This window comes from Vipera berus (genome assembly GCF_964194415.1).
Source record: "Vipera berus genome assembly, chromosome: 3".
Classification (NCBI taxonomy): domain Eukaryota; kingdom Metazoa; phylum Chordata; class Lepidosauria; order Squamata; family Viperidae; genus Vipera; species Vipera berus.
Window position 1 is genome coordinate 54,483,434 of NC_138204.1, and position 21,242 is coordinate 54,504,675.

The following is a 21,242-nucleotide window of genomic DNA, read 5'->3' on the forward strand; positions in this document are numbered from 1 at the left end:
GGGGATCATCTTTTCACATTAGTTCCAGAAATGTCTGACTTCTGGACAAGGAGAATTGAAGAGGAATTTCACAGGAGGGATTGCACCAAGTGAAAGGAGAAAATTCTTTTTTCAGGAGCCTTGGTGGAGCAGTGGGCTAATGCCTCCTTAAGTAACACCAGCTGCCTGCAATTAGTGCAGGTTCGAGTCCCACCAGGCTCAAGGTTGACTCAGCCTTCCATCCTTCCGAGGTAGGTAAAATGAGGACCCAGATTGTTGGGGGCAATTAAGCTGACTTTGTAATAATGCCGCTTGGGGTGTGTGTGAAAGCCCTAATAAGCAGGCATATACATAGAATGAAGGCTACTGCTAAGCTTGTAAGCCGCCCTGAGACTTCGGAGAAGGGCGGGATATAAATGGAATTAAAAAATAAATAATAAATAAATAAATAAATAAAAAACTCCCATGAACTTGATCTGCATAGAAATTAATTTGGGAGGTGGGTGGGAAGAGAAGGAGGACACTTTTATTGACATCAGGGGAAATTTGGAACTCAGAAAAAAAATAGAAAAATAAAAAAATAGATCCAGAGCTATGGTCCCAGGTTTAGCAACATCACCAGCTGATTTCTATTTGAAAAATATAGGCTGGAAACTCAGACTCAAGAACCATCAAAGTATGAGGTTGTGGTTGTACTTCATGTATACTTCTTTATTTTTCTTTATAGTTCTGTATTTTTCTACAAAAACAAGGGGGGGAATAAACAAGAAAGAAAGAAAACATCAGCCAGTAAAATTATTAGCTAAGTTCAACTAATTAATTCATTTAAATACTTTATTCTAATAAATAAAGTATTTTAAATAATGAACAAATAAACAAAGCAAACACACACAGAGACTTAAAAAACAGGATTAAAAAGAAAAATGAACCATGGATATAAATTAAGAACCATTTTGAAAAACATTAAAATGGTGAGTTCATATCTCAGAACATTCTCCCAGAGTGATTGAAGTATTGGACAATAATGCTGTGAGATAAAATTGTCTGAGTAAAAGTCAGCTATTGAGTTTCATTGCTAAAGGTATTATTTGGCTGGATCTGGATGAGATCCAAAATAATATATTGCTTAAGGCAGGGGTCCCCAACCTCCAGTCCATGGACCAGTACCGGGCCACATCATGCCAGCAACCGGTCTGCACAAACAAGCAAAGCTCCATCTGCGGGATTCAGGCAGCACACAAAAACACGCACTATCCAGTCCGTGGAAAAAACTTGTCCCTGGTGCACAAAAGGTTGGGGACCTCTGGCTTAAGGTATTGGACCCAGAGCAGGGAAATCCATCCAGATCTAGACAAATAATACCTTTAGCAATGAAACACAATAGCTGACTTTTTTTTCAGACAATTTTATCTCACAGCATTATTGTTTTGGAATAAAAATAAAAGGAGATTGTCAGGGAAGCTGCCTTCAGTACCTGGATTTGGATCAACAATTAATGTTTAACCAGATAAAACGATAATAAAATGATCTGTCTTATCACTTCTTGAACAAATTTATTCTCATACTTAAAAAGAGAATAACCATGATGTTTTAGAATGCTCAAAGATACAATAGAAGATATGGAACAGTAGTTGATTCCAAACTCAGTGTAGGTTGCAGTGCAATATGGCTGTTCCAAGAAAAATACAAATTTAGGGCTTTGGGGGTATGGGACTGATGAGAATTGCTTAAAACAAAAATAACATTTTAGCAAGAATTTATTCCTGCAAGCAATGATAATGAAAGTAGTTGCTATGACACAAATTCCATTTTTAATTATACAGAAAAGGATGTTGACTGCAGTTTAAAATTAACACCAACCTTTTATAAACTATTCCTAAATATTCAAATCCATCTGGATTGATAGGATTGAAAGGATCCAGTTGTTTCTTACTAATTAATTGTACTATTTTTGTACCAGCTTGGTTGTAGAATCTTCTAATTTTTAAATCTGTTAAGGATCACTCTGAGTCTTCTGGTCTTCTGAACCTCACTCAGCCTCAACCACAGGAATTGGCTGAAGAGAGGAGGTACAGGCCCAATGCAGGCTGAGTCAGCTGATGCAGAAGCTGAGCTAGGTAAGTCCCAAACCCAGGAAGACACCACAAGTTGAGAAGAGGAGAACAAGGAAGCTGAGTCATCCACTTGAAAACAAGAAGTATGTCTCAAAATAATCCATTCTAATGGATTCAGCCTGTAGAAATATGGTCTGTATAAAGGAAAAATGTGCCCTGACTGGCTCTTTGTAGCAATCAACATTACACATGCCCATCCATAGACATAGCCCACCTCCTTCTAGCCCAGGGGTGTCAAACTCAATTTCATTGAGGGCCGCATCAGCATTGCGGTTGCCCTCAGGGGGCCAGGTGGGTGTGGCCTGGGTGGGCATGGCCTACTGGGTGGGCATGGCTAAAGTGCATATGGCCTACTGGGTGGGCATGGCCAGCTCTACATCGTTCGCATCAAGGGTGCCTATGAGGGCCTGGGCAGGAGTGGGACAGATCTGAGGGTCTCTGGCAGGAGGAGGGTCTCTGGGCCAAGGCAGTGGGGGCCGTTCCCTCACTGTTTCCAGGATGGCTTTGTGGGCCGCATGAAACGACTTCGCGGGCCGGATCTGGCCCCCGGGCCTTGTGTTTGACATGTCTGTTCTAGCCTAACTGTATGGTGCTTTGACTTTCTTGGATAACCTAGCTGAATTTTGATCTGGAAACTGACCAGTCCTGGATCATTTCCAAACTGGCATTTTGTCTCTCTGGATTATTTCAGTTGGGTTTTTCTTCTCTAAGCAGAAATGTCTGTAGTTCTCAATGTGTTTATGTTACCACAGATAAGGATTTAAGGACTGCAATAAATACTTTTTTGGCAGCCAAAAAAATAAATAAATCGATTAATTGGTTTAAAAGTACACAGTCATTATACAGAGGAATGTTGCTGTCAGGATACTTGTTATGTTGGCACATCCTTTGTATTCCTTCAACCCATGTTCAGCCTTAGTAAACATGACATTCTCTAAAAGAGTAAAGTACAGAAATGTGCTGTATTAGGAAAATGTGCTGTATTAGGGTTGAATAAACATTTTAAATATGTCTTTTGCAAAATTGAAATACTCTGAGTGTGAACAGTTGAATACTACGTATACTATATATACTATGTATAGCATATACTATATACATTATATACTATAGAGAGAACTGAGCAAAAATGGCAATGAAAATAGGGTATGAGTTGAAAGTAATCTTTCCAATATGGCTCTGGATTTCAAGTTACATTAAAGGGCTGAGAGCCAACAAGGGTTTAATATATTCAATTTTTCTTCAGTTTTGTTCAAACTGAACAGAAGAGTCCAAAAGAGAGACAGTGAGCTATGTTGGGCTTCCCCATTCTATTTTCTGGCCAACCACTGAAGGAGTATGTTGTACATTTGCCTGAAAAAAACCAAAAACTTTTATTAGGCCATGAACTAAACAAAACAACACAACATAGTAAACCAAGGCTGGGCTTAGGCTAATGTAACAAACCAAAGTTGACAAAAAGCAGTCCTTATCTTTGCATAATATATGTCCAAACAAATAAACTAGGGCTTATTGTGATAGCCTGACTCACATAACATTAGACACAAGGGATGGGAACTAACCAAGGTAGGGGAGCTTTGCTGTTTTCCACACACATATTTTCCAGCAACCTCTCCATTCTTAACAACTGATCAGATGCTTTTAATATTCCAGTAAGATCTACTGTTCATTTCAAAAAATTGTAAAATCGCTTTGGCTTTTCATCTTCAGACATATAAACGAATAGCCTCAGAACCCTCTATGAAATACTAGACTCTACACCACCTCAACCAAACGCAAACAACTTCAGGAGGGGTTTTTTTCAACGTACAGTGACCCAGTTCAGCTCTTTGGTGCATTTCCTAGGCCTTTTGGTGAAAATAATGTAACACTAAATCTCAGCAACACCAAACAAAATCAACTATTTGCCCCCTCTACCATCTATGGATACATGGTATTTACAGTATAACAATAAAATTAGCTAGAAAAAATAATTCTGATTTCTGAAATATGATATTCTATACATGTTATCCTTTCAATATTGGGCTGTAGAAACCATTTACCCATGCCATTGCAAAATGTAATAAAAATTTTTGATCATACTTACTGAAGGATTGGTGATGGGAAAAGAGGTCACAATAATCTCAGAGACATCAGGTACGCTGTCTTTAATGCAGCAGATCCAATGCCAGTATGCTTCTCTCACCTGAAAATCCAAAAATTCATACTCAGTAGATGGAATTATCTACTAGTCTTCTATTAAAGCTGGAAATCCTCATTTAGCAACCACAATCGGGATTGACAACTTAGCCTTTAAGTGAAGTAGTGGCTAAGTCAAACTATGCTGTGCTTATGACCTTACTTCAGCTTTCCTTTGCTTTACAGGTTTGCAAAGGTTGTAAATGACAAAATTGGTCACAAAGTTACATTTTCATCACTGTTGTAATAGCAAACGATTGCTAAAGGAGGCGGTCATTAACTAAGTACTACCTGTATGTGAAATACGTCAAAGCAAAGGAATCAAATCAGCTATGGTTTGGGTTGTGGATTTCTTTGTGTATATAACAAATCAAAGTAATTAATCCACAGTATTCTCCCTGCAAATAGGCTGTTGAGAAGTATTTCCTCTTCTACTTCCCTGGTCTATTTATCTTCTCTAAAGGAGTGTTAAAGATTATACACATTTTTGTCATTTCTGAAACCTCCAGTAATGTCTGGTTGTATAATGATGGGTACTCAGCTTAGAAGATCCTGAAATAAAGGGAATGTACATATTTAAGGGACGCGGTGGCTCAGTGGGTTAGGACACTGAGCTTGTCGATTAGAAGGTCGGCATTTTGACGGGTCGAATCCCGAGTGCTGCGTAACAGAGTGAGCGCCTGTTACTCGTCCCAGCTTCTGCCAACCTAGTAGTTCGAAAGCACGTAAAAATGCAAGGAGAAAAATAGGGACCAGTACTGTGGGAAGGTAACAGCGTTCCGTGCGCCTTTGGCATCTAGTCATGCCGTCCACATGACCAGGGAGACGTCCTCGGACAAGCACTGGCTCTTCGGCTTTGAAATGGAGATGAGCACCAGAACCTTTATCTTTTTACTTACATATTTTGGACCGCCATTTAGTAAATTCCATTTATAATCTCCACTCCTCTGTGAAGTAAAGTAAACTTCCCAGAGAAGCTTACTTTACTTTCTGTAAAGACAAGCTAAAAGGATGGAGTTATAGATGAATTCAGGTATAAGGACCCAGATTGTTGGGGGCAATTAAGCTGACTTTGTAATAATGCCGCTTGGGGTGTGTGTGAAAGCCCTAATAAGCAGGCATATACATAGAATGAAGGCTACTGCTAAGCTTGTAAGCCGCCCTGAGTCTTCGGAGAAGGGTGGGATATAAATGGAATTAAAATAAATAAAATAAATAAAAATAAATAATATAAAAACCACATCCACAGCCTGCAAAACTGCTCTTTATATTTAACAACAAATAGCCTCCCCCACCGAAACCCCCCCCCTCTGTGCAACATTCCAGAAATGTTCAGTGAAAAATGAACACATTTCCTCTAAAGGCATTACAAATATGGCTTCAGATCCACAAGAGAAGCAAATATCCCACTCCATACCAATCAGTCAGTGGTGGTACTGCTGCTGACCATCATGAGAAGGATTTATGCCCGTGGTGGTGAACCTATGGCATGCGTGCCACAGGTGGCATGCAGAGCCCTCTCTGTGGGAATGTCCGCCGTCGCCCCACTTCTAGGCCTTCAGCTGGGTTTTATAAAACCTTTTCGCTTTAGGCCTCCATCGCCATGTGCCCCTCCCCAAAAAGGTTCAATCAATGAATCAATTTCATCTTGCGTGGAGAAAAAAGATATCACAAAGTTGGAATTGATTGATTGAACTTTTTAGTCCCACTCAGTCTGCCGTTACCACATCAGACGTGCCCACCCAATGGGCCACACCCACCCAATGGGCCATGCCCACCCGGCACCCGATGGTGCATAAGTAGGTTTTGGGTTGCAGTTTGGGCACTCGGTCTCTAAAAGGTTCACCATCACTGATTTATGCCAAGGGAAGTTCAGTTCATTTGCGGAGTGAATTTGAATATTTGTTACTACCACATTCTTTATCTCTAGCATGAACAAGAAACTGGGAGCGAGAGAGGGCTCTGACCAGTGGTGGGATTCAAATATGTGAACAACCTGTTCTCTGTGTGGATGCCGCTTCTGGAAGTCCATTCTGGGTCTGGGCAACAAAAAATTTGCTACCGGTTCTGCCAAAGTGGTGTGAACTACCTGAATCCCACCACTGGCTCTGACTATTCCTGTACCAGAAGCTCACAAAATCCTGAACCCAGTCTGGAATAATTTGGAATATTATGTTGTTTGTGTGGTAACCTACATTCTGTGCAGCCCTCTCTTTTTTTCTACATCAGTGATTCTCAGCCATACGAGGGGCCATATGGATATTTCAAAGGGGCACAAAGGTGAACAATACGTATCAGAAGGCCACAGCATATGCTGAGGAGGTCACAGAGAAGCAAAGCATACTATGCTGTAAACACTGTCTTTATTACAAATAAAAACATTTTTTTCATCAATAAGGCAACCTAGACAGGGGACCACAGGGAGGAAAAGTTGAAAAACACTGCTATACAACACCTTTTGGTTGAGTAAGCAGTACACCAGGAAAATGAAGATGCCTTGCACACTGTTGGTGATGGTGAACAGATATGCCATAATGTCTTCCACAGGGCCGTATTGAAAGAGACCCAAACACCAGGTCACACCCAGGATGAACACATGGGCTATGGCCTTAAATATCAGTGACCTACAACAGAGAAATTACAGTGCTGAAAAGAGAGCATCTGAATCCATCTAAGGCAGGGGTAGGCAACTATGGCAATTTTTGGACTTCAACTCCCAAAAGTCCTGGCTCAGGGGTTCTGGGAGTTGAAGTACACAGGTCATAAAGTTGCCATAGTTGCCTAGCCCTAATCTAAGGTAATCGTCTCCCCCTCAAGTGACTCTGTGATAGAATGAAACCAGAACTGTCACTTCCCAGGAAGGATATAAATGAGATGTGTGGAATAGTGGGAAATGATTCAAGTTGATTGTGGCCATAGTCAAAGAAGGAGGGAAAGAATGGGAAACTAGTACAGTTGGCCATTACCAATCATTTGGAGTTTTCCCTTTGCTGAGACAATTTACATAACATCCACTGCTTATTCCCAAGATTAAGATCATGGGTTTGATGTTCTGGTGAGAAAATCCTTGTTTTAAAATCAATGAACATTGAGACATCCAACTTCATATTGCACCTATGCTTCAGTAAAGTCATTATCTTCTGCAGATGCCCAGCCAATATGCATCCATATCTTTCTGCAAAATGGAGGAACAATCTAGATTCTACAATTTTTAGGTCAAAGGGGGAAAAGATGGTGACCTCCATAATGAAAAGGACTCTTTCGCTACTGATAATCAATTCACCCTCCCCTGATTTTTGCCAACCTCATGCATACAAATACCTCAGCACCATTCTCCACTATATGAATTTCTATATTTGCTCCCCAGTGCCCTTCTTATATTGTACAAGTTTTGTATCTCTCAATTGGTCATGAAAAAGAATTTTGAAGCATTATTTTTTATTTGTGAAGATCATACTGAACTGCACTCCACATTTCATGCTTTGTGATAGCTCTTACCTGGTATTTTTGACTGAAGATATCTCTGAATTGAGAGAAGCCAATTTTTTATGCAGATTCCTCAGAATAAGACAAAAAAACACTAAGTTGACCTTTGGGAGGAAAAAAAGTCTTCAGAAATAAATAAAATAATGATAACAACAGCAGATAGATAATGTTCTAAGTCTAAATAAGATGAAGAAGAGAGAACAACTGTTGGTTTTAGATCAGGGGTCCCCAACCCCCGTGCCACGGGCCACTACTGGGCTGTGGCCCATTCAGAACAGGGGCCTGTGAGTGGTGGGGAAGTGTGCGTTGGCTTGCAACCCCACTCGCAGGCCCACTTGTGCAAGCAGTGGGTGCTTGTGATTGCAGCCCCTGTTGCACGAGCTATGTGCACATGTGCCACCTGTTCCTCGCACAAAACCATCCCATCTCCCCCCCCCGCACACACACACTGGGCTGCCAATCCAGAAAAGTTGGGGACCACTGTTTTAGATTGTACATTTGGCAGCTGATGTTTTAATGAGTGGACATCTACCTCTTTTTTAATTATAAATGACAGAAAAAAATAGAAATTTCTGCATTTCAGGAGAAAATGGGTTAACCTTTCATTCTCAACTTCATCTTTTCTTTCTCTCCCTAACAGTATAAAATAGTACAAAAATGCAGCTCTTTGCAAACTATTAGAATTGATTAATTTCCCTTGTGTAGCTGAAAGAACTGATTTTCCTGCATTTTTAAAAACTTAGGAGCATCGTCCAATACATTGTAAATATAGAAAGACCAACCAAGGTTTATGTAACCATTTTAGCTACATGAGATCAAGTTCTTTTTCTTTTCTTTCTCATCTCAGAAAAAAAGTTATAAAAGTCTTTAATTTTTCTACTGTAAAGAATAAGAGACAATATTTGCTCACCACAATTATTGCACAGACAGGTCCAGTAAAGCTCCAGATAAAATTTGGGTTAAGCCAGCAGCTAAAGAAAAAGCAAAATCATCAGGAAAAAAATAGACAGACATGCAAACAAATGTATTGTACAAAATTGCTTTCTCTGAGCAATTATGCTCATGTAGCTTATATCTTGGATGCACCAGGCTGAGGGAAGCAGCTTTTAACCATATGTCAAGACTTACCGATAAAGTGTCCCAAAGGCTCCAGGGTTAATTGCTGCTGAAATAGCTACGATCAGGGCAGGAAACCCATAACCAATGAGGTACATGGATATCTTCATATGCTTGTTGGCCCCACTGTAATTTGCAACTTTCAAGTTTCTGACAATGAGGTAGAGATTGACACCTTCCAAGAACATCCAGACAAAGCAGGCCAAAAAAAGATACTTCAGCATTCCAGCTATGACCGAACACAGGATCTGAATCAAAAATAAAATGCCATTCCTTTATCAGCATCTGATTATTGAATTGTTGGCTTTGAAAGAAAATCAAGAATGGGCTATAAAAAAGCAGAGAAATGGAACAAATCATATCTGACATTCATGCTTCCACCAGCACTGCTATAGGGAAAAAATGTGCAAGTAACCCTTCTTTCACCTGAGATATGCCACTATCGTAAAGCTAATAAAAAAGCTAAAAGAATTATGTTTGCAAAGAAAACTGACTCAATTCAGTCAATCTAAAGAAAAAATAAGATTTCTTAGGTAGGAAGCATGCTCAGAGGGGGTTCTCTCTCCACTGAGCAGAACACCACATATTCTTCTGAAATACCTTGTTGCCTGTTTTATCTATTCCAATTATGAAGAGGAGGTCTGCAAAAAACAGGCAGAAGCTCAGTTGTAGGTGGATGAAGGTGCTGCTGTTGTAGCTGGAGCGGCAGAATTGGAATGTGACAATACACAGGAAGAGGCAGATGACTGAGATGGACAACCCAAGGTAGCTAATAATGGTGAGGGTCAGATCTCCCTGGGAAGAGAAGTTCTCAACATTATACGAGCCACCTTTTGACAAGAAAGTTACTTTTACACTTCATCTAGCGTCTAGACTACAGGTGTCAAACTCGATTGTGTCACGTGCCATATTGTGACGTATCACAACTTCTTTGCCTTTGCAGAGCCAGGTGGGTATGGCCTGTGCATGACGCATCTGGCCCACAGGCCGCCAGTTTGACCCCCCCCCCGATCTAAACCAGAGATCTGACTTTCTTGTAAAAGCTATTCTATTACCTGACTGCTTTTGTTGTATTGTGATTGGAAATGAAGCATCGGGATTTTTAAATCTTGAGGATTATAAGCATTTCTTATTTTACTTTTCTATATATGAAAGGAAGGGGCCACAAATAATTATGGAGAACTCTGCAGCATGTCAAATAGAAAAATGCTGCTTCGATGATGAAAATTGTTATCTTCCTAGACAACAGCAGGACACAACAGCTGATACGGTATAACAAGTAAGAAAAAACATGTTGTTCACCACATTACATTTCTGAGATGTTTTCAGAAGTAACATACGTGTTTATGAGTTGTGGCCATCAGTACAGCAAAACTGGACAGATGTTGACAGCTGCATTCTGTATGGGTGATGTTAGAAAAGAGCTGTTGGCAACCATGATCGGACAAGGCACCAGAGTTCAAATGGACGCAGAGAACCTTTTCCTGGGCAACTTTATTCTGCAAGAGGGAAGCAATGTTGATGGCAGGTAGGGAGAAAATCTACATATTTGCTTTATCCCTTACTGCACAGACGCAGGATTATTAAACATTAACAAGGAAACAACTGTAAGACAAGCAAAAGGAACAACGTAACCATCATAGAATTTAAAGACCAGGAGACACAAATACTATTGAATGCATAAGCTTTGTAAAAGTTGTTAGTGTGAAAAGGTGCTATCAGACTTCTGATTTATTAAAGCTTGAATGACAAGAAGGTCTGCTGAGCACATTTATATGGATTTATACTTTTCTTGATATTCTGCTTTCTTTCTTAATATATATTCATAAGATGAAAAGGAAAAAAAATGGCTTGATTTCCAAAGTAACTTCATTTACATACCTTGAGATGCTGAAAAGTGAGATTGACCGGGGTAGAAATATTCTGTATCTTGTTCCCGACAGAAACGCTTACCAGCCTAGAGTTCATATGAACATTTGTCAGCATTTCATTGTCTGGGAATGTTCCATTCTGTACTAAAGTCTCTTCTAAAAGTGATTCCAGCCCACCATATGATATAAAAGCCACAGCAACAGTATCTGCAAGAGGCAGAAGGAAGATCAGGGAGAAAAATAAAACCAAATAAAGTATACATGATTTCCCCAAACCTGGGAAAATCTTGATAATGAAAGGATTGGCATAGATCCATATATTTACTTCTTGGCACTACCAGTTACTTTCTATTCCCTCAGTTTCACCTTTCCCAATTTAGTATTTTACAGATGTGTTGGATTGCAACTTCCCTAATCCAAACCAGAGCGATAAAACACTCTGCAAGCTCAAAAAACGCTAGGGTTGAAGCTTACAGAGAGGGAGCAATAAAGTAGATTGTAAAAGTAATTTTGGATCTACTCTGTAGAAAAACCAAGCAAGTTATGAACAATACCTGTGGTCATGGCAGTCACTACACTTGGATGGATGACCATTTGATCTCCTTGAGCTTTTAACTCCAGTGTTTCATTCTTTTCAACGGGTCCCGGAATGATAAGATTTGTTTGGATCACTGAAAAGACAGAGAAATGTTGAGCTCCTGAATGGATTTAATGAATGCTAGTCTTTTTTTTTTTTAGCCAGAAGATGATGTCAAATAAGAAACACATTTCATAATAGAATGAAACAAAATTCCTACTAGCACTTGCTTTGTGTAGATGCAGGTGCTTTGAGTTAGGGCCTTACCAGTTGATGATTTAATCATGAAAAAAGTGATACTTAATAACTGAATTGATTACAGTGATGCTGGTTTTATTAACACTGGTGATATCAATAATCTTTTTGTTTTTCCTTTTTTTATGAATGGTTGATTAATTGTGACAGCCTTATTGGAATGTTTCATGCAAAGGTAGGACTCAAATTTAGATGATAAATTGAAAACATGTCTGAACTCTCCTGTATAGGCTGCTTTCACTAATGAATTTATTTATTTATTTATTTATTTATTTATGGGATTTATATCCCGCCCTATCTCCCGAAGGACTCAGGGCGGCTAACAACAAAACATATAATAAGTACAGAAATTAAGATAAAAATAAAATTAAAATCATCTGTGCAATAAATTAAAATTAAAAACTAAAAATAAATTAAAAATTGTAAATATAATTAATTAAAATGCCTGTCAGTCCAGGTCAGCCTGGTGGAACAGGAGTGTTTTGAGGCCGCGGCGAAAGGATTGGAGATTTTGGGTCATCCGAAGCTCAGGGGGGAGCTGGTTCCACAGGGCTGGCGCTCCCACAGAGAAGGCCCTCCCCCTGGGGGTCGCCAGCCGACATTGTTTAGCCAACGGTACCCTGAGGAGGCCTTCTCTGTGTGAGCGTACTGGGTGATGGGAATTCGTTCCCGGCAGCAGATGGTCCTGCAAGTATCCTGGTCCTAAGCCATGTAGGGCTTTAAAGGTAAGTACCAGCACCTTAAATCTCACCCGGAGGGCAACCGGTAGCCAATGCAGCTCATGCAGGAGGGGTGTAATATGGGAGTATCGGGGTGCTCCCATCACTACCCGTGCAGCTGCACTCTGTACCAGCTGAAGCCTCCATAGGCACCCGTTGTAGATGAATGAAGGAAGACCCAGTACAGGGAATTTGACTTGTGCCACATACAGACAAATGCCTTTCTTTTCTTTTTCTTTTTCTCTAAAGACAAAGATCATTTTTCTTTTCCTTACCAGTGAAGTTTCGAACCACTGTTCGAGAGGCGTTTCCTTGATTTGCAAGAGCTGTAAATAGTGCACCTATGCTTATGTATTCCGTAATCTTGGGCAAAATTGTGGCAAAATCCTTCTTTATGTTATTATCCCAATAAGACTGATTATCAAAAAGCTTTTCAAAGGAATCCACTGAGTCCTGCAGCATTACAAGAAGCAAACATTTCAAATGTCATTTAGTGTTTCTCAAGCATTTCATTAAGAAAGTTCTTGCCAGGATATTGTAGAAGACACTCAATATACTGTACTTCAACTTGAATCTTACAGGGTTAAATGGTCATATGGCTGGGTTCAGATACCATGCGTAGCCAAAAGATGGTTTTATCACCATAACCACGGCGAGTCATTTTAGAAATCAATGTCAAAACAAACCTTGGAACCCAGTCTGTAAAATCTCACCTACTCATTTTTCAAATTGAGCAACAAAACCAACCCCAAAGTTGTGACATCTGTTCCACAGCTGACATTAAAAAATAAATTTGAACTGCTTTCTACTTTTCTCCCTGCATTTTTAAAACCTTTCACAATTTAACTTTTGTGGAATTCTCAGTATAGACTCCCCCCATTTCTAAATTTCCAAAATATTTCTTATTAATCTTAAAACCACAGTAGGTCTTGTGGCATATTAATGTTTAACAGATTAATTATGCACTTCATCAGAAATGGGTTTTGACTCAAAAAAGTTTATGCTACAGAGTGGATACATCTTGAAGTCTCTTGTTGGTGATGAAAATACTAGCATGGTTCCCCAATGGAAATATAAGCATGGATCTTGGATTTTAATTATTTGTTAATTTTAATTAATAAAATTATAAAACCTGATTTTGAATATGGAAATTAAAATTTATTTACAGAATTAAAATGTCAGACCATGGGATCTTAAGCAGTATGGAACCAATTTATTTACTTCTACCTTTTTGCCCCAGAATTTAGTTTTCTAAACTCATTTCCACTAATCATTGAAAAAGTCCTTTCCCTTCCCTTCCCTTCCCTTCCCTTCCCTTCCCTTCCCTTCCCTTCCCTTCCCTTCCCTTCCCTTCCTTTCCTTTCCTTTCCTTTCCTTTCCTTTCCTTTCCTTTCCTTTCCTTTCCTTTCCTTTCCTTTCCTTTCCTTTCCTTTCCTTTCCTTTCCTTTCCTTTCCTTTCCTTTCCTTTCCCTTCCCTTCCCTTCCCTTTATCAATCCCATATTAAAACACAGATATTAAATTGGAATCTTCATTCAAAAAACTGATTCAATTCCTAGAATAATGACCCTATAATAATGATACATCATCAATGTACACAGTAGGAAACCATACAGACTTCCTTCTCAGGAAAGAGAAGCTGTGGTCAAATGTTGTCTCTGCAGTTGTCAATAAATCTCACTTTCAGGGTGGATTCAGTAAGCGTGTCACTAGCACCAACAGGTTGCAAGAGGATCATGGCTGAACCCATCACTGAACAGTATAAATTCTTTTCCTAAAAGAAAAAGAGAAAGGCATCATGTGTCCTCACAGTTCAATTGGTGAGTGAAGAAAGAATCTCTGCATAGTTGTTTTGGCAGCGGTTCATTCTGGGATTTGAAGTCCAAAAGTTGTGAAGTTGCCAAGATTGGAGACCCCTGGTTAGGACAGGATTGGAGACCTGCAGAAACCATCTGTGCAGGATCAGTTCACCAGACCCTGAAAGCCACATCAGTTTAAATTTCTTTCCTGCACATACTGATCCAGGGCTCTTTGTTTCTTCAGAAACAATATTCTGAATACATCTTTTAGGGACTAGCAAATCTTCTGTCGGGGTAGAGGTTACCATACCTTTTTTTCCTGAATGCTTTGCTCAGTAGCCATAGATAAAAATAAAAATTGTAGAAATTAGTGGCAGTGTTTTCAATGCTTGTCTTAAACTCCATTTTAAAGGAGGAAGCGGATTATCTGGACCCCCCTACCATTCGGGTTTTAGGCCTGGGTACAGCACGGAGACGGCATTGGTCGTGCTGGTGAATGATCTCTGGCGGGCTCAGGACAGGGGTTGTTCCTCTGTCCTAGTCCTATTAGATCTCTCAGCGGCTTTTGATACCATCGACCATGGTATCTTACTGCGGCGCCTCAGGGGGTTGGGAGTGGGTGGCACTGTTTTACAGTGGTTCTCCTCCTACCTCCTGGGTTGTTCGCAGTCGGTGTTGGCAGGGGGGCAGAGGTTGGCTTCGAGGCCTCTCGTTTGTGGAATCCCTCAGGGGTCGGTCCTCTCGCCCCTCCTGTTCAACATCTATATGAAGCCACTGGGTGAGATCATTCGTGGTTTTGGGGTGGGGTATCATCAGTATGCTGATGATACCCAACTTTTTATTTCCACCCCAAATCAACCCAGTGATGCCCTCGCCATGATGTCCTGTTGCCTGGAGGCGGTGAGGGTCTGGATGGGGAGGAACAGGCTTCGTCTTAATCCCGACAAGACCGAGTGGCTGTACATACCGGCATCTCGGGTTACCCAGTTTATTTCATATTTAACTATGGGGGGGTGAGGTGTTACCTCCCGTAGATAGGGCTCACAACTTGGGCATCCTCCTTGATTCACAGCTCAGTTTTGAAGATCATATAAGAGCTGTGACCAGGGGGGCTTTTGCCCAGGTTCGCCTGGTGCATCAGTTGTGGCCCTATTTGGACCGAGATGCCCTACGTACAGTCACCCATGCGCTCGTGACCTCTCGGATAACTACTGCAATGCTCTCTACATGGGGCTGCCCTTGAGGACCACTCGGAGGCTCCAACTGGTGCAGAATGCGGCCGCGCGAGTTGTGATGGGGGTCTCCTGATACTCCCATATAACACCTCTGCTCCATGAGCTGCATTGGCTTCCAGTTGCCCTCCGGGTGAGATTCAAGGTGCTGGTGATGACCTATAAAGCCCTAAATGGCATGGGTCCGGATTATTTACGGGAGCACCTTCTGCCGGCATCAACTTCCCATCGTCCTGTGCGCTCCCACAGAGAGGGCCTCCTCAGGGTGCCATTGGCCAGGGAATGCCGACTGGCGGCCCCCAGGGGGAGAGCATTCTCTGTGGGCGCGCCTGCCCTCTGGAACCAGCTCCCTGTTGAGCTCCAGATGGCTCCCGACCTTCGCTCCTTTTGCCGCGACCTGAAAACTTGGTTATTTGAGCTTGCCAGCCTGGACTGAGGGTTTAGGATTTTAAATTTTTAGAATGTGATTTACTTGTTGGGGCTAATTTAATTTAATTTATTTTTAACCTTGTATATTGTGTTTTAACTGCCCTGTACACTGCCCCGAGTCCTTCGGGAGAAGGGCGGTATATAAATCCAATAAAATAAATAAATAAATTTAAAAAAAAATAACAACAGAGTTTCTTAGAAAATTAATTAACCAGCATTTTTAAAAAGTGAACAATCTTAATAATTGTCCACCATGATCTGCAGAGGCCTCAAAGCCACACAGGAGGAGGAGTATTGGAGGGCACATATATGCTAAAGGGTGCTCTTTCTTTGATTTCTCTCGACCTAAATAAGTGGGAATAAAGGTATATCTAGTCAATGAAGCAGAATGGCCTTGTTACTGTCACAGTTACTATCCCAATTACTATCCCAGAAATAAATTGACTCAACTACCCCTCCCACTTCCAGCTGATAATATGAGCTCAAGCAGGTCCACAATTGATTGTAAACTGCCACAAACAGCACACACAAATGTTTCTTGGGGTTAATAGCTTGTCATTATTCAAATTAAGCCTTTAGCCAATACACGTTTCACATCAACTACTCCAAGTACATAATTCTGCAGCATTGGTAGTATAAACAGGTTGATTTAAAAATAAATTATTCAAATTTGATGTATAATGTATTACACTTACTGTTTTTTGTTCATTTGAACAATTATTTGAATTGAGAGTTTTTTGCACTTTTTCTAAGTGGGAGTCAAAGGGACTTTCTGTAAAGGAAAATATAAAACTGTAAGTACAACGTGAACTGTCCACTTAAAAAGTTAAAATACTTTGACAGATGACATCTAGCATACTGGGGGGGCGGGAAACATTCTGATCCTTTCCTTGTGTGGGAAACAGTTTTGCTTACTTTTTATAATTGCACAAATCATCCTTCCATCCAAATTTAATGTGGCCCCATCCCTTGTGTATACTCATTGGAACAAAACAATCATTTTGTTATTGTTGAGAGACAAAATAATGTATTACAATTATTTGACATTATGCAGCTTTACCCAGAAATTAATCTTATTCCCACTTCTAAAAAGTCAACTCTTGATCTAAGCAATTGTAACAAAATTTATAATGACCAATTATACATTTCCATTGTTTCCATTTTACAATAAATTCTGGAGAAGGTCATGCAACTTCATTTGCATCCTAGAAGAAACATCTTTTCTGGAATCTTCAACCAGGGCTTGGATTGGGAATGGGACAGAATTGATTGTCCTGGTAGATTACTTATTTTGGAATCTGGGTGGAGTGCACCCTTCATGGTCCTCTTAGATCTTTCAACAGCATTCAACATCCTTGACCATGTTATTCTTCTGGACACATGCAAGGGTAGCTGTTGGAGATTATATCATCTCTTTTACACTTATGAGATGTTTTGATCATTAAAGCAAATTGTGAGAGATAGATAAGGGCAAGGTCTTTATATGTTATCCTTGGTCCATTTGGCACCAGGCCTACTATTATTATTCTCTGTTTAAAAGATTACAAGGAACAACCTCTCCCTCTTTTTTTCATCTGCAGCCGTCTTTTCAAGATTGATTTATAAATGTCAGGTTTTTCTATCCTCATACGCTTCTGTGCTTGTTAAGGTCACAAGTATATACTAACAAAATATATGCTTTAAGAAAGGCTCCTGCTGAATTCAAATTCCTCTGATTGAGGACTGGAGAAACTCTGCAGTTATTTCACTCCTTGCTTACTTGACAATTTCAGCTGTTGCAAGTGGAAAAAAAACTTGAGACAGTGGTTGCTATAATGTGGGGTATTATGGGTTCAGTCGTCTCCTCCCCCTCCCCCCCGCCATTTAATACCTTCCTAAAACTTCTGAGAGAAACCATCTATCAGTTTTGGGTTAGATATCATCAATATCTTGATAATATTTATCTATATATCACTACCCAAGCTGAGCCAAGTATACTGTGGAAATCCTGACTTGGTGTCTGGATTACTAGATGGGCAAAACAACTTCCAATTAAATCCCTGCAACTTGAGAACATTGCTCTTTGTTGGGAATAGATGTGGCCCTATTCTAATTCCAGTTTTAAGTCTTGATGAAATCGCCTCTGCTGTAATCAGCAGCTGTGCAATTTTAGAGTTCTTCTGGACCTACTCTTCCTTCTGAAGCAGCAGAGAAAAGCTGTGACTGTGGCTTTGCCTACCTCTGACGGAGGTACCAGTTACAGACCTACTTAGATAGGCATGCTCTGAGTTCAGTGACTCATGCCCTTGTCAACTCTCAAACTGCTACCCCACCATCTACAACAGGGGTGTCAAACTCAATTTCATTGAGGGCCACATCAGCATTGTGGTTGCCCTCTGAGGGCTGGGTGGGTATGGCCAGGGTGGGCGCAGCCTACTGGGTGGGCGTGGCTAGCTCTACAGATCTGGGGGTCTCTGGGCCAGGGCCAAGGCAGCGGGGCTGTTCCCTCACTGTTTCCAGGATGGCTTCAGGGGCCACATGAAACCACTTCATGTCTGATTTACAACATGAATTTGCCTTTGAAATGACATGAAGTACTATACATCACCCCATCTGCTTGCTTGAAGTAGAATATTCTTCTATCCTACATCTATCTCTCCTTTGAAGCTACAGTCTGCCAGAAGCAGGAAGGAATTTTAAAAGTTCCCTACTTCTATTTTTGTAGTTGTTTTGTATTGGCTTATGCTGTGAAAGATCTTTTCTTCTAAGTTACAGAACTCTCTTGCCTTTCATAAATTGATTAAGACCAGGCTGTTCTGCTGATCATTTACCGGTATGTGAATTGATTTTTTTAAAGAGAGATTGTCAGGTGCTACTTGCTGCCAATTTATTATATGTCACCTTTTGTGAACCACTTTGCCTAATTTGGAAAAGGATATCATATAAAAGTTCTTGAAGTCATTCGGTGACATTGATTAAAAGGAGAGTTAGAACAGAAAATGCATTTCTTTTTACAGTTTATAACTGACCACAAAATCTGGTAGTGCTCAGTAACTTGGATGGTTTAGAGAGGTGATTACCTAAATTCCCACAAGATACTGTAGGTTATTATGCTGGATTTGAATTACATCTTCTGATTGTGAAAACTACAGAGTTATCTGTTTGGCTGGACAAAATGGAACTTGGCATAATTCATTGTAATACTCTTTGTATTACTTTGTAAGAGAAATATTATGTGCAAAAGCCAAAAAGCCAACTAATCCAATTTTATTTATTTTACTTCTGTGCTAGAAAGAATGTGCTGTCTGTGCAAAACTCAAGATGAAATGTAAGCCCCTTGGCTGATATTAAATGTTAATAAATGCCAGAAGTTTTAACTTTTTATCTTTTAAGAAGAATGCAGTTAGTAAAGGCCTTGCAGCCCTTTGCTCTCAAATCCATATCATGTCATAGATGTTTATTAGTTTACAACTATTTTAAACTGCTCAACATCTCCCCAAAATAGAATGTTTCATTTATCAAGACATTTGTAGTGGTTGAAAATTACAATTCTATTAGTTCCATTCAGTTAAGTTCAAGAAGATACAATTGAAAAAGAGTCAAAGAATGAATAAACTTACTCTTGGAAATAATATTTGATCCTGGCCTGGGGTATTTTTCACAAGTGTTGCCTAGAAAAATAAGGACATTTTCAGTGACTGTATTCATTTTAAGCAAGATTAGACATGGTATTGTTTCTTCCTTTAATCACATTATTCAGCTTAAAACACCTGAGATTTTAAGAAGATATAGATGACTGGCAGATATGGATTGCATTAAAAATCTGGTCTTGATTTAGTATATGATAGTAACATCTAATGCATCTTGTTACGTATACTGTAAAAAGGCAGGAGTAACATGCTAGGAATATAACAAACTTAAATTCTCTGCATTTTATCATGGTTTAATTCTGCCTTAACATATGCCAATTTTCATTAAGAAACAGCCAGCGATGCGCAGCAAAGGAAGTGCATAATTTCCATTAGTGGGGGGGCAGGCCCTAAACCAATTTACCAGCAACCATTGAAGCGTAGCATTAACTGTAAGAAGCAGCTGAGTCAAACAGCAACTACGTAGGTCTACACAAGGGTGAGACGTCAAACCTGTGCCAAACCTGTGTTTAGTATGGCTCAAGTTTTTGAAGTAGCCTAGACAAGAAGCCCCAACTATGTAAGGAAATTATACTTCACTTCACTTTTATGCACGTGTGATGAAGATGCAGACACAGTTTAAAACTTACCAAACAATGCGAAGACCCGACACCTAAAAAAGTTCCGTATTGATTCACCAAATGTTCCTAGAGAAGAAAGCATTTCCTGTCAATCTTAAGCCAAATCCAGCTGAGCAAGACTGCTAGAGTTTCTTTATTGATATAATCAAGCTTAGATAACTGCATGTCACATGGACACTACAGAATATTTAGCAGAAAGGATAAAGGAAAGGAAAATCAGAAAGGGAAAGGAAGTTTGTCCAAGGACTCAAGCAATGCCTACGTTATGAAATAGGTCCATGGGTTTTGGGCAATATTTTCAGAAGAGGTTTGCCGATGGCTCCTTCCTAGGGATGAGAGAGCCAGTTGGATGTCTTTGGGAAAGTCATTCTTACTCTCTCACACAGACTACATGCTTCATGTAATCATCAGATCCAAGACTGTTTCAAAGGCACCAAGGAAAGAAGGAGAAGGGAGGACTTGTACAGGTAGTCTTCGACTTTCAGGAGTTCATTTCATGACCGTTGAAAGTTACAACGGCACTGAAAAAAGTAACTTATGACCAAAGTAACTTATGACCATTTTTCACAGTTATGACCTTTGAAGCATCCCATGATCATGTGATGAACATTCAGAGGCTTGGCAACTGGTTCACACGTCAGTTTATTATAAAGAAACTGCTGACATTTGAAGGACAAGTACAATCAGTGTATATATTATTCCCGAGAAGGCAAATAAGTTTTACCTTTTTCATCTGCACAAGAAAGTGCCAGCCCAAGACCTAAAATAAATAAAATGCAATTATAATGTTATAAGTATAATATAATTCTTTAATAATGCAAGATAGTCCCTATTCTTTTTTTAACTGAAATAACTTTGATCTATTAAATTCCAGTTGCTTTGGCATAAAACTTGGATTTGTAATTCCAGTTGTATCATGATTTATTTAAAATTGTTATCATCATTGCATCATTACAATATATAAAAACTTACCATCCATTGGAAAAAGGATTATAAAATTGTTAAAATTATTCATTGTGTCAAAATAAGAACATTCTGACTGATTATGAGCACTATATTAACAATCATGCTGAAATGCATGAAAACTTTTCCCTTAAGAATTATGGGAAGTGTTTCAAATACTAGGTGGAAATTCTTATGAATTTCTAGAGATCTTGCAAAGCACTCTTAACATGGCCATTGCTTGCTGATATCAGAAGGTAGTGTGTTATGATGACCAAGGCATGAACCAAAATTATGAGAA

General features: G+C 39.7%; 1 protein-coding gene across 3 annotated transcripts; it reads right to left on the bottom strand.

Moving 5' to 3' along the window:
* Window positions 1-137: 137 nt before the first annotated feature.
* On the bottom strand, window positions 138-14,256 carry LOC308666952 (adhesion G protein-coupled receptor E3-like). Of its 3 annotated transcripts, none has more exons than XR_014026196.1 (13): window positions 13,972-14,256; window positions 12,568-12,745; window positions 11,296-11,412; window positions 10,752-10,948; window positions 10,211-10,369; window positions 9,471-9,665; window positions 8,883-9,118; window positions 8,665-8,725; window positions 7,767-7,858; window positions 6,724-6,892; window positions 4,177-4,275; window positions 1,840-3,443; window positions 138-718 (listed from the first exon to the last, which is right to left on the bottom strand). XR_014026196.1 is itself a non-coding variant. In XM_081325982.1 (12 exons), exons 1-12 carry the CDS (start codon window positions 14,038-14,040, stop codon window positions 3,381-3,383), a joined length of 1,635 nt encoding a protein of 544 aa, XP_081182108.1. In that variant the 5' UTR covers window positions 14,041-14,256; the 3' UTR covers window positions 1,774-3,380. The 3 variants fall into 3 exon arrangements, 1 of the variants encoding a protein (XP_081182108.1); XR_014026197.1 differs by having other exon boundaries at window positions 13,909-14,256; XM_081325982.1 differs by lacking the exon at window positions 138-718 and having other exon boundaries at window positions 1,774-3,443.
* Window positions 14,257-21,242: the final 6,986 nt, after the last annotated feature.